Source organism: Lacerta agilis, chromosome 11 (assembly GCF_009819535.1).
Source record: "Lacerta agilis isolate rLacAgi1 chromosome 11, rLacAgi1.pri, whole genome shotgun sequence".
Lineage (NCBI taxonomy): Eukaryota > Metazoa > Chordata > Lepidosauria > Squamata > Lacertidae > Lacerta > Lacerta agilis.
This window is the reverse complement of record NC_046322.1, coordinates 437147-449942: the sequence shown is the minus strand read 5'-3', so window position 1 is coordinate 449942 and position 12796 is coordinate 437147. Positions and strand designations below refer to the sequence as shown.

The following is a 12796-nucleotide window of genomic DNA, read 5'->3' as shown; positions in this document are numbered from 1 at the left end:
AAAGGTTTAAACTTGTTAATGGTCAGTTAATCTGCTTCCCGCCCTTTTCAAGGGCAGCAACAGTGTTCTGATTGGTAAAAGTATTGATCATGACGTTGTCTGTTCGTTGTCAATAAAAGGCTGCGGCTCCCTGTGTTGGCCAGATAGTTAGGTTAAGTCGGGAGAGATAGACGGTCTTAGACCGTGGGTTATTTGGGATGGTTGGGGGGTTGGTTGGGTAGAAGAGTGTGCAGGAGGTAGAGAGGAATAGATCGCGGAAGAATTGGCGGTTCAGGTTTAGTTAGATTAAGAGAGGAATAGATCGCGGAAGAATTGGCGGTACAGGTTTAGCTAGTCTAGATAGGCTTATAAAGGACAGGTATAGAGAGAAGAAATAGCCCTCGCGGGTCAGCCAAAGCCATCAAAAGAAACGATGGTTGTCTGTCTTCATTTCATTCTAGTTTAAATTTTTGTAGTTTACTAGTGCTTTTATTTGGCCGCAGTTTTGGCCGCCCTCTATTTGGGTACTTTGCTTAAGGGAACAACTTAGGAGGTCACAAGTGCTTGCAGGTACATTTTCGAGGCACCTATTCATCCGAACGACTCACGCACCCTTCAGATTCAGCCTGGCGGACAACCTTCTTCACGGCGCGGTGTGAGTTAAGCTCCGGAATTACCGGCCGTCCCGTCCGCAGGCTTGGCCGGCGCCCGTGCAAGGACACACGTGAGACGCTGGCCGCAGATCCCCCAGCAACTGGTATCCCGTGTGCAGTTGACCTTGTCCTGCACGCAGGAAGCTCCAGCGAAGAATCCCCGCACAGGACTGCAGGCGGGGTCTAACCGAGGCAGGATACAGCGGTACTGTTGCTTACTTGGATCAGGACACAAAAGACTTCTGTGGATGCAGCCTGGTATGGCATTAGCCTCCCCCCTCCCCCCTACTTCATCATACTGTTGAGGTGTTAGGGAAGGGGCAGTACCTCTGGTGGGGGACATGTCCTGCTCCTTCTGGTCCCCACCCTGCACTCTGCTCTCACTTGTGGCTCCTGGAAGCTGGCAGCAGGTGACAGTGGCTACACCCCAGGAATGCCTTTGACTAGCCAGCTAAACAAGGGGAGAGGAGCTGATGGGTCTCAAACCCATGGGGAGATAGGGACTGACTCTGCATGTGAAGACAGGCTCTGGCAGGTGGAGCGGACGAGACCAAGAGGGGGTCCAAGGGCCAAGAAGGTGGTTTCTGTCTGTGCTGAAGAGGGAAGTGAGGGGCAGGTGGGGCTCGTCCATGTGGGAAGGGAGCCCATCTAGGAGAAGGAAGACTGATCCTAAACCTCCAATGCCTTGCGGGACAACTTTGGGAGAAGAAAAGGCTCAGGAGTAAACCCTGCACCAATCTGGAGTGGATGGTGTCTTGTACGCCTCTTTCTGGCAACGCCTGCAGCCCAGCTGGTGCCAAACGTCTTGCTCTGCCTTCCTCTGGAGCACCTCAGTGAGGTCGAGAGAGAAGTCTTGTTGTCTGGGCAGCCCAGGACCCCCAGGCCCACCACCCAGGCTGCTGCTAATGCAGCGGTTTGACTTCACCCACAGCGGCACACTCCATTGTCTCTCTGGGCAGGCGGGTACCAACCATAATCACACTGGTGACTGGTGCCAAGCTTGTGGTCTCCTAAAACCCCTCAATCCTCATGTGGTTTTTAGACATGGCACCAGTGGAAGTGGAGATGAGCCCTTGAAATAGAAGGATTAAATCAGTCATGTTCATTAATTTCAATGGGTCTACTCTAAGTTGAATGCCACCCTGTTATGGTTCAGTGTTGCATGAAGCATGAGGGCTGGTTGTAAGAGCCTGTCCTGCCCTGGACTTCCAGCAAATGAATGTCACTGGGGAGACCCAAGTTCCTTCCAATTCTCTCTCTCTCTCTCTCTCTCTCTCTCTCTCTCTCTCTCTCTCTCTCTCTCAGAGTAGGGGGTGGGTGGGTGTTCTGTCCAATGATTTGCTATAGCATTTGTCCAAGGAGAGTGACCAGCCATGAGCTCACACTCAGTTCCAATCTTACGTTTATTATTACTATTATTAGTATTGGTATTATTAACAATAGTATAATCTTCATAATTATAAATAAAATTTGTTATACAGTTGCCTGAAAGTAACATTTTCCTGGGTGGCCTTTAAAGCAAAAAGCGGCAACAACAAACCATAATACAATATCAGAAATACAAAATGCAATAATTTGAAGAATGAAATGAAACAAAAAGAACAAGACTTTCCTGAGAGTGGAGAGAGTATAAAGGCATTTGCAGCTCACCATAAGCCACCCTTTCCTTTCGTGTGTTCCAGATCCAGTAAATGGATTTGGTAGAGGCCCTCTAGAGGCTGACCCCTTGGAAATGTTCCCCTGACCCTCTGGGCCTCAGGGAGGGAGAGGGAGAGGGAGAGGAGGCCCCTCTCGGAAGGGAACCATTCGGAGCCTGACATTGGACGGCAGAGCTTTCCAAACTGTTCATGTTGGTGACACACTTTTTAGACACACATCATTTCGCAACGCAGTGATTCAGCCAGAGGAGGAATGACCGCTGGGAGGAGCGCAGAGAGTGTGGGATGAAATCCACTGGGAGCAGTCAAGTACAACATTCCTTGTTTTGCTGGAGTGGACATGCAAGGGAATGCTTGGTCCAGCCGGTCGAAACTTCCTGTTCCTCCTGGCCTTGGAGCATCCTTCCTTGCATGCAACTAGTGAGCGTGGCCTTTCCAGACCTGGGAAAAGGACAAGGCATGCTGCCACTCTCCCTCTCTTCGATCTTCCTTTCGTCCTGTTACGGAAATTATAGGGGGGGGGGTCACCTAAGCAAAGTCTCCTCCTGAGTAAACTCATTCGGGGTATGGAGTGATGCCCTTAAGGGGACCCATCTCTCTGCCATGATCCAGTAGGCGAGAGACCACGTACACAGGGAAATACCTCAGCAGGTAATCTCTGGGTGTTTCAGGCTAATATCCCTCAACCAGAATCCCATTGTTCTCTCCCAGATAAGTGCTCAAGGTATCCTTGCCAATACTTAACACCCATTCACACTTCTCAGGGCTATCTCCCTGATATTGCTCTGTTTCCCCCATATGCTAATCTTGTCTTTCCTGTTTTTCCTATATGTAAATCATGTATAACCCTTCCCTTTAGTGATGTAGTGATGATGTAATAATGATGTTTTCAAACTGTATTCTGGGATATGATAGGGGTTTTTAAAAGTTCTTGTAACACTGTTCTGGGGGTGCAGTTTGACTGTAACCTATTGCGCAATAAACCCTGTCTTGTCCTTGCTCCAGTGGCTGGACTTCTTTTATTTAACTCCGCAGAAACCAGTGGGCCTATCCCTAAGGGCCAGGTGGCTGGGCAGTTCCACACCTGGGATTTTTCCATAACAGTCCTGCGATCTTTCCAGACTGCTAACATATGGAGTAAACCTGTTTTTATACATTTGTAACTTTAAGCCTAAAGCCTGCCTTCAGGGATCACACTCTGCTCTGCCTGATCGTGAGTAAGCTTTCCTTTTGTTGCTTATGAATAAGACTGCCGTGTCTTTATTCTGTTAGGAGGGATTCAAGGGGTCTTACCAGGAAAATATTAGAACACATTTCAATCTGGACAAGCCAGACTGAATTGTGTATTGTCTTAAGAAACTCACACGAGTTTGCAACTAGTTTTCTGCTGTGTAAAGGGGAATGCACTCTGCTAAGTAAAGGAACTTGCTAGCACAAGTTAGGAAGGATATTCATAAACAAACAATATATGCTCTCCTGCCACCCTCAACATTCCCACAGAGAGAAGGAACGCCCTGGTGCATCTGCAGCAGCACAACTGGATGCCTTCCTCTGCCTCAGCTGCAACAACACATGTCTCTCCGATATCGGTCTCTGCAGCCACAGCAGGCACTGCAACCCCCCAGTAGTTTGGCTTCACCCTAAAGGCGAAAGGCGGACTCCTCCATGGTCTCCCGAGACAGATGGATGCCAGCACAGTTGGAAACTGTAGCTCTGTGAAGGGAGTCTCTCCACACCCTTAGCAAACTGTGGATCCCAGGATTCTTGGATAGGGGAACCGTGGCTGTTACAAGTAGCACAAGGCACACATTCAGTGTATGTAGTAGAAAAGTTAGGCCTCATCCGGAGACAAATAGGCTGATGGCGGGGAGGGGGTTCATCGCTGGAAGAAGCCATGCTGGCTCCTCCAGAGAAGGCCTTTCCTGTCGGGGGTCTTTGTACGTACTTTGGCCCTACTGAGCTCACACTGGCTGTGAATGTTGAGCGTTCTTCTCGCAGATGTATCTGGTTTTTCTTGAACAGGAACACCATTGCAGGGCTCCCTTGCTCATTTGAACGCAGTTGCCGCTAGAACTTCTACAAGTCCCAATATATTCAGTTCTGGAAAGACAAAGAGGACAATCAAGGCAAAAAGCCCCAATCCCTCCTCACCGCTCACCGTTATCTGAGTTTCTGGGCTTCTCCCACCAACCCTGTCCATCATCCATGCTGACTGAGGATGATGGGAGTACAGCCCAAAAAGGTCACCTGAGATCACTGTGGTGTCAGCAGGTGGGGGGGCACCGGTCAAATTTGGCCTGATCCAAGCCACTCTCACACACACTGCCCGATTTACATGCTAGATCAGGGCAAAAGGGGCAAATCTAGGCCAGCATCCTGGTCTCACAGTGGACAATCGGATGCCCCCAATGGGAAGCTCCAAAGCAGGATCCGAGCACAACAGCAACGCTCCCCTCATGTGGTTTCCAGCCCCTGGCATTCAGAAGCATTGTTGCCTCCAGCCGTGGAGGCAGAGCAGAGCCTTCAGGGTCATTTTGACTTATTTGTATCTGAGTTATTGCTTTGCTTTCAAATTATTTTCCTGGAAAGGTTTTGTTTTGAATAGGTTGGGCACACTTCTGTGGAAAAACAAGACTTTCCAGAAAACCTCAAAAATGGCTCAGTTTCTCCTGGGATAAATATTGATTGGCACTTGAAGCGGGATGTGAAACACGGGAGCAGTCAAGTACAACATCCTTAGAGTGGACGTAGAAGGGGATGTTTGGACCAGCCAGTTGGAACTTCCTGTTTCTCCTGGGCTGGGACAGACCTCCTCTACATGTGACTAGAGGTGGGTGTGGCCTCACCTGTGCAGGTAACAAAACCCACAGGACTGGCCCCCATCTCTCTTCTTCTTTTGACTACACCTCGAAGCATCACCTGCTTAGCCAAAGATAGAGGGGACAAAGGAACTATCTCCCTTAAGGAATAGTCTCCAAGTGTATCTAACTTTTCTAAGCTAAGTCTGCCTTCTGGGATCCTATTGTGAACAGATGTGTAAGTAAACCCTTTTTATACTTTTGTAGAAGACTCTGTCGTGTCTTACCTTTTAGGAGGGAATAAAGGGGAAATTACGAAGGAAACTTATTTTAGAGGCTTTAGCGAGCCTGAGCAACGCATCCACTGTGTAAGTTTAAAAGTGGAATGTTACTCTGCTAAAATTGTGGAACTTGTTAACACAAGTTGGAATAGGATATAATAAAATAATATATCCTCTCCTGCATCCCTGAACATTCCCACACTTGGCGCGCCACCCCCACCCCCCCAGTGATGAAAAGTTCCAGGAGTGCATTTGTTACTATATAAGTAGACCATAAGCAGTGCCGGTGCTCCCAGCATTCAGCAGATCTACTGCCCTGCATCAGATGCCGGGGTGAGGTGGGATCTGCACCCCTAGATGCCTTCAGTTTTGCTACCTCTAATGCACAAACGCTCTGAAGGCAGCCCTGTTTGGGGAAGTTTTTAATCTCTGATATTTTAAATGTATTTTGATATTTGATGGAAGCTGCCCAGAGTGGCTGGGGAGACCCAGCCAGATGGGCGGGGTACAAATAAATAAATAAATAAATAAATAAATAAATAATGATAATGATAATAATTATCACACACTCATCAACCCCTCCCCTCAGGCAGGAGCAGTGTGTGTGTGTGTGTGTGTGTGTGTGTGTGTGTGATTTAATCAAAGCTCTGATGGCCAAAACCATCAGCTTCCGTGTGCTTATACCGTGGTTTGACTCTCCATGGACTCAGCCAGACTTCCCTTTGGCCCCACACTTTCTAGCCACTGCCCCACACTTCCCCAGTCCATGTTTGAGCATCTTTCTTTTTTGCCCTGCCACTTTCCCCAGGAAATCCCAGTCTTGACCAGTGAATTTGAGCAAATATCAACCTGCGTTTTCTGCGGAATTGTTTTCATTGGTAAAGAGTGTGTTTCTGCGGGGATGAGCCCTGAAAGAAGGGAAAAGGCTGCAGGCTGCAGATTCGGGGGGGGGGGGGCTGACGGGAGGAACTCTGCTCTGTTCAGCCCAAGCAAATCTGACTTGATGGGTAGCAAAGGGACCGTCTCTCTTCTACTTACCCTCCAGAGCTTGTACCATCAACCCATTCCCAACCCCAAGAGCCTTTCCAGGTTCTAATTCCAATCCAGTATTGATCACTCTAGGAGAAAGAATAAAATGTTAAGGACCTCCTTCCCAATGGATCTCTCCTTCCTCCCTTTTTAAGAGGCTCATATATGCAGAAACAATACAGTTAATAATAGTCCACAGGACACCCGTCCCAGAATCTGCCACAATACCCCTTCCCAGCTCTGTGTCTGGGACTGGAGAGTCGGCTGATCTTATCTCCAGCCATGGTATACTGTTGCATCTCTGAGCCTCAATCTCCGAGCGGTGCGAGAACCCAAGGGTTCCAGGCACTCACCCAGGCTTTGTGTTTCCTTTTGGAAATGAGGCACAGAGGAGACTATGGTGCAGTGCACATAAATGTGTTAGGAATACATTCTTCACAAAACAAATTAATAGTTCCTGGAAACTTTAAAAAAAGCACTCCAGAAGTTTCTTCAATGTGTGGGAGTGGCACTCCAAGCTTAATTGGTGTCAGCTGGAGATGCAATTAAAAAGGAGGAAGTTGAGATTGCAATGTGAGGCACAAGGAGAACAACACATACACTGTTAGTACACATGCTTACAGCTAGTTTGGATGTATGGTGAAGTGTGCTGCTGATACTATGAGTTTGCGGGATCAGGACTGTTTACTACTAGACTGAAAGTATACCATGCCAAAGAGAGGAAGAAGGACTGTAAATAGTTTGTAGATAGTAGTAACTGAAAATGCTTGTATAACCAAATGCTTGCATAAAGTAATTCTTGACCGTGCATTCGAGTGTGGCTACAGCTCTTGTCATCTGCCACCAGGGAAACTCTGCTAGACACTTTGGGAAGCAGTTATGGTCTGTCACCTCTAATAATATACAAGCTGAGCCTATGATGAAGGGGTTCGCAGCTGCCTTGGATTCCATTGTGAGCTGCCTCTCTGGCTTTCCACCCTGCAGCTTTACTTCCAGGTCACACTGCAGCCAGGGGCATTCCTGGGGAGGGACCAGATTGACCCCTGCCCAGGGCACAGGCCCAAGGGAATGCGGAAATTGTGCCTCTGCACTCTGACTCCGAGTGGCTAGGAGCCCACCCATGCGCTCCTTGAACTGCTCCTTCACTGCTCTGGGTGGTCAAGCAAGACATGCGAGCTCCTGTAGGTGCCTGGGCAGCTCCCCCTTGGGTCGGTGGTGTTATTTGAAGGGTGAGCAGAGCACCCAGAGGGGCTCAGAGGGAAGAAAGATGGTGTCAGGGACTGGACTGAGGAGGAATGGTGGAGACCCCCCCCCCGAAAGACAGTATAGATTTACAACAGTGGCTTGCAGAAGGTCACAGCTCTGAGACAGAAGAGGGGCAGAGCTGGGAAATAATGGGAGGGGGGTGGGAGAAGCAGAGCCACAGCAGCTGGCTGACACGTTATCACTAGAAAGCATTCCAGACCCCACTTCTCCCAGAACCCGGCGAGCACTGAAAGTAGGAGAGCAAAGAGCTAAGAGACAAGGGGCCTTAAAGGGGGGGGTGCTGTTGGCGATTGAGAAGGGAAAGGGGGGAGATTAGTCCAAGCAACGCTATTACTCCAAGAGGCTGCCTTTCTAAGCCTCTCTCTGAATATTGAATAAAAGACTTTGGTAAGAGCTTTCCCTGTCTTTCTATCCCAGGCTGTGGGAGGGGGGGGTCGGATTCCTGGATGCCTGACAGATGGAGAGAGTGGACAAGAGTTTCAGGAGGAGGGACGAGGGAGGAGGGAGGAGGGAGGAGGAAGAAGGAAGGGAAGGGAAGGGAAGGGAAGGGAAGGGAAGGGAAGGGAAGGGAAGGGAAGGGAAGGGAGGAGGCAGAAGGGAAAGCAGGGAGCGCAGGGAGGGAGGCAGGCAGGCAGGCAGATGGACTGATGATGGGGGGGGGGGGAGCAGAGCAGACCTGACTGCTGGAGAGAAAGTTCACTAGTGGAGACCAAAAGGTGGTGAAAAGCAAACTCTTTGAGTTTCTTGTCCATGGTCTCTCCTGGCTTTGGAGGCCCTCTGATTGCAGCCAACTCTCAACTCTTGCTTTTGTCCTTCTAACTATCTAAGAGCTGCAGGAGAGGCCTCACCCATTTGCCGTCTGGCCCAGAACCCCCTCCTTTGCTCAGCTAACCTAGGTTTTAACCCTTGCTGGTTCCAGGGCTTCAGGAGGCTTGATTAAATTCTAACACTTACTGGATCCTGGAATTTAGAGGAGTCGGGCACCCCTGAACTCATGACAATACATTCCCTTGTCAGTATACAAAGCCTCCGAAAATATACCCCCCCCTTCCCCCAAAAGTTCAGAAGTATGAAATCTAAACCCTCTTGGGCTTCCTGTGGCTTGAGAACACACAAAATTCAGTCCGGAATGGTCCATTCCCCAAGGCCCACTGGAGGCTATGTATATTGACCAGAAATACTCACAGCTTCTTCTTCTCCTGGGCACATTCTCCTTTGCAATCTACATATGGGGCTAGAGTGACCCACTGAATCCCCAGCAGTTCTATGGTGTTTCTTTTGCAAGAGCACTGAGAAATCAAGGGGTTCTCTCTTTCCCTTTGCTCCCTGTCCTGGTGGATATTTCTTCATGATCTGTTAGACTCTGGACCTGACTCCCCAGCACCAATCCTTAAAGTCTGAGGCATTTGCACCCCAAAGTTATTACCTTATCAATGAATGTGGCACCCCATAGCTGTTCTGCAGTCCAGGGCTTTAAAACAAGAAGCTGAGATGGTATGCCCTCACAGGCTTTCTTGCTATCTTCCCAACTCTTTGTGTCGCTTGAAATCCACAGGCATTTCCACCTGAAGAGATTCCATCCATGGGGACAACAGCCTAAGGAAGGCAAGAGAAGGTCAAGGGAAAGTGGTCTCAGGCCGGCTTAGGGTGGGACCCTCTCCAGTGGGACCCAGATCTGTCCCCAGTCCATGAGCCGAGAGTCTATGAGGGAGAGGAGGTGGATGTTGCCAATCCAGAGACAAGAAGAAGAAGAAGAAGAAGAAGAGTTTGGATTTGATATCCCGCTTTTCACTACCTGAAGGAGTCTCAAAGCGGCTAACATTCTCCTTTCCCTTCCTCCCCCACAACAAACAATCTGTGAGGTGAGTGGGGCTGAGAGACTTCAGAGAAGTGTGACTAGCCCAAGGTCACCCAGCAGCTGCATGTGGAGGAGTGGAGACACGAACCCGGTTCCCCAGATTACGAGTCTGCCGCTCTTAACCACTACACCAAACTGGCTTCCAAAAAGCACCTGTGTTGGGCCCAGTTCAGACCATGTCAGTCACTGAGCAGAGACAGATAGGACGGACCTGAGTGCAGACAGATGCACACAAGAAAAGTTGCCCTGTTGCCACATTCTTTCCACCTGTGTGGATGACATGAATTGTTGTGTCCACAAAGGATGGGCTATGGGGACAGGTAAAAAGGTAAAAGGTAAAGGTCCCCTGGACGGTTAGGTCCAGTCAAAGGTGATTATGAGCTGTGGCGCTCATCTCGCCTTCCAGGCCCTTCCTTCCTGTTCTGTTTCCCCCAGGTGCTTGGATCTAACCCGGAGGGAGGGTTGGGACTTGCATTCTTCTGCACATAATGGAGGGAGTTGCAGCCAAAGCGTACAGAGAGTAGCCGGATTCTCCTCATGTGCTAGTGAGGTTTTTTAAAACCCTTCCCTTCTTCCAGGGAACTCAAGGCTGTGCCATGTGGTACCTCCGACCCAGCTGTGGGCAGGGCCAAGGTGGGGCAGCTTCTTCCCTAGATCAAGTAAAACAATAGCAAGACTTAACTAGCTGACCAATCAGGTCGGTTCTGCCCCCCTAACAAAAATTCTGCCTGCGCCCACGTCCCTGCAGCTGTCTTTACTCTGAATCAGGCTTTATCATGTTCAGCAGAGCAAGAGTGCAAAGGATTGCAGCTGGAATTTAGGAAAGACATGGATGGCAAATTCATCTACTATCATTAAAGGAAAACTGGATGGAGGAGGAGGATGAAAGTAAAATGTAGGCCAGACTTTGAGCTCTTGCCAAACGGGGCACCTATGAGCTTCTCAGCCAAGTCCACCACCGCAGGGGCAGGTGATGCAGTAGGACACAAGGGGTGCCCTGCCAGCCTCCTGAGCAGAGTGAAATGGACATACCAATCACTTGGCAAGATTCGGCTTCCTCCAAACTCTTCATGGTCTGGTCCAGTTGTTGCTGAACTGCATCCTTTTCCTGCTGCGTGCGCATCAGGCTCTCGTTGGCTTCCCTCAGCCGCCCCTGTGTCCTGTTCCCAGCAGCCCAGCAATTCCAGAGGGTCCCGTTGGTGGAGTGGAGCTCCTCCTTGGCCTCTTCCAGCTGGACCCGGGTCTGGGCCAGGCTGCCCTCCTGGGAGCCAATTCTCCGTTCCAGGGTGCTGCCACCTTCATTTGCCTGCTGCAGCTGCTGTAAGACCTGCCAGTCTGCAGAGCACAATCAGGGGCGACATGACAGAGGGACCTTCAGGGGCCAGGCAGGCAGCGTGGCAGAGGGGAGCCAGCCTCTGTTGGATGGGGGCACACACAGGCTGGCTTGGCCCAATGGAACTGCTGCTCAGAGATATGCAAACACAGGCTATGCATGTCTTATGTATTATACAAATGTTTCCTACATCAGGGGTGTGCTCCTGATGTTGTGGGGCTCCAGCTCCCCTTGACCCTGACCACTGGGCATGCTGGCCAGGGCTGAAGGGAACTGGAGTCAATAATAATAATAATAATAATAATAATAATAATTTTTATTTACACCCTGCCCATCTGGCTGGGTTTTCCCAGCCACTCTGGGTAGCTCCCAACAAAATATTAGAAGCAGAATAAAACATCAAACTTTAAAAACTTCCCTAAACAGGGCTGCCTTCAGATGTCTTCCTAAAGTCAGATAGTTGTTTCTTTCCTTGACACCTGACGGGAGGGCGTTCCACAGGAGGGGCACCACCACCGAGAAGGCCCTCTCCCTGCAGGGTGCCAGGCAGTCTGTCTCTGAGCCCAGTCTGTCTCTGAGGGAAAGCTCTGCATCCAATGCCTGCAACACCCAAAGGTGCTTTCCACCCTCCCCCATTTGTCAGCTCAGTGGGCTCGGGCAGGGGGCACCCGCTACTCACATCGGACCCCCAGTCCTATGGCAGTGGAGAGAAGGAAGAGGCAGGCAGCCAACAATGCCAGGATGGCGTACCAGGTCCGACGGTCTGACTCTGGAAGAGAAACTCCCTGGGGTTAGTGTGCGGTTCCTGTGGGACGGGGTCAGCCCTCAAAGGAAGGCTGATCCTAGGGGAGGGCTGTGTGGAGATAGGGAACTGAATGCGGCCCCCAAGTCCCTGTCAGGGCCCAGCATGCTTTGCTGCATTCGTGGCCAATCTCATTTGTGTGGAAGGAACAGGCTCCTTTCCCTCTGTGGGTGGCCCCTCCTCTGCAGAGATAAGTAATGGGCCCAAATGCCCCCAAATCCTCCTCCTCCTGTGCTCACTTCGGCAGCATATCAACTAAAATTGGAACGATACACAGAAGATTAGCATGGCCCCTGCACAAGGATGACACCCAAATTCGTGAAGTGTTCCATTTTTTAAAAAAATCCTCCTCCTCATCGCAGGTGGGGGATCCAGGTGGGTTAGGAGCTGGCCGACACTCACCTTTTGTACCCTCTGTGGGGGTGGGAGTCCTCTCCTCCTGGCAAGGGGGGCCCTGGATGTTCTCATAGGTCAGCTCTCCCTCGCTGGGGTCTGGAAGAGGAGACAAGGGGTGAGGCACGGAGGGGGGCATCCGGATCTGGTCCAGTTGGCTCTGTGTACCTTTCTCCTGGCTCTTCTCCGGAGGGGCCCTCACGAACCGCAGGTCAGCGTAGGTCACATCCTGTGACATCCTGGGGTGGGTGGGGTCCTCTTGCACCTGGACTTGTGGCAATGGGAGACGCTGGGCTGCTTGGGAACTCCTGTGCTCTTTGCCGAAAAAAGAGGAAAGTGGCGGTGAATTAAAGAAAGTGAAGTCAGAGAGACCTCCTCCTCCCCTGCAACCCCCTCCAGGGACCCAGGCCAGCTGCACGGATCCCTCGGTGCACAGGGGAGCATCAGAGCGTTGCAGAGAATGTGAGGCTTCCTCTTTCCCCGAATCGGGCCAGTCAGTGTTGCAGGCGGAGGGAAGGGGCTTCCCCTGCAGGGCCTGTTGCCCTGTCAGCAGAACTTGCCCCCCCCCCACTGCTGCCTCCCCTGTGGATCCAGGCCCTGTCCCCTCCCAGCCCACCCGGTTTGCTACTGGTGGTGGGAGCCCTGGAGGTTTTCATAGGTCATCTCTCCCTCACTGGGGTCTGGAATAGGAGCCGAGGGGTGCATCCAGATCTGGTCCAGTTGGTTCCATGTACCTTTCTCCTGGC

The 12796-nt window shown here is 50.7% G+C and overlaps 1 protein-coding gene and 1 non-coding gene across 2 annotated transcripts; one reads left to right on the top strand and one right to left on the bottom strand.

Moving 5' to 3' along the window:
- Positions 1 to 4337: 4337 nt before the first annotated feature.
- Positions 4338 to 12288, bottom strand: LOC117055247 (B-cell differentiation antigen CD72-like). Its single transcript, XM_033164689.1, has 4 exons — positions 12060 to 12288; positions 11535 to 11624; positions 10555 to 10857; positions 4338 to 4390 (listed from the first exon to the last, which is right to left on the bottom strand). Exons 1-4 carry the CDS (start codon positions 12286 to 12288, stop codon positions 4338 to 4340), a joined length of 675 nt encoding a protein of 224 aa, XP_033020580.1.
- LOC117055370 lies at positions 11889 to 11995 on the top strand. Its single transcript, XR_004427625.1, has one exon. It is a non-coding gene; the product is annotated as a U6 spliceosomal RNA (small nuclear RNA).
- Positions 12289 to 12796: the final 508 nt, after the last annotated feature.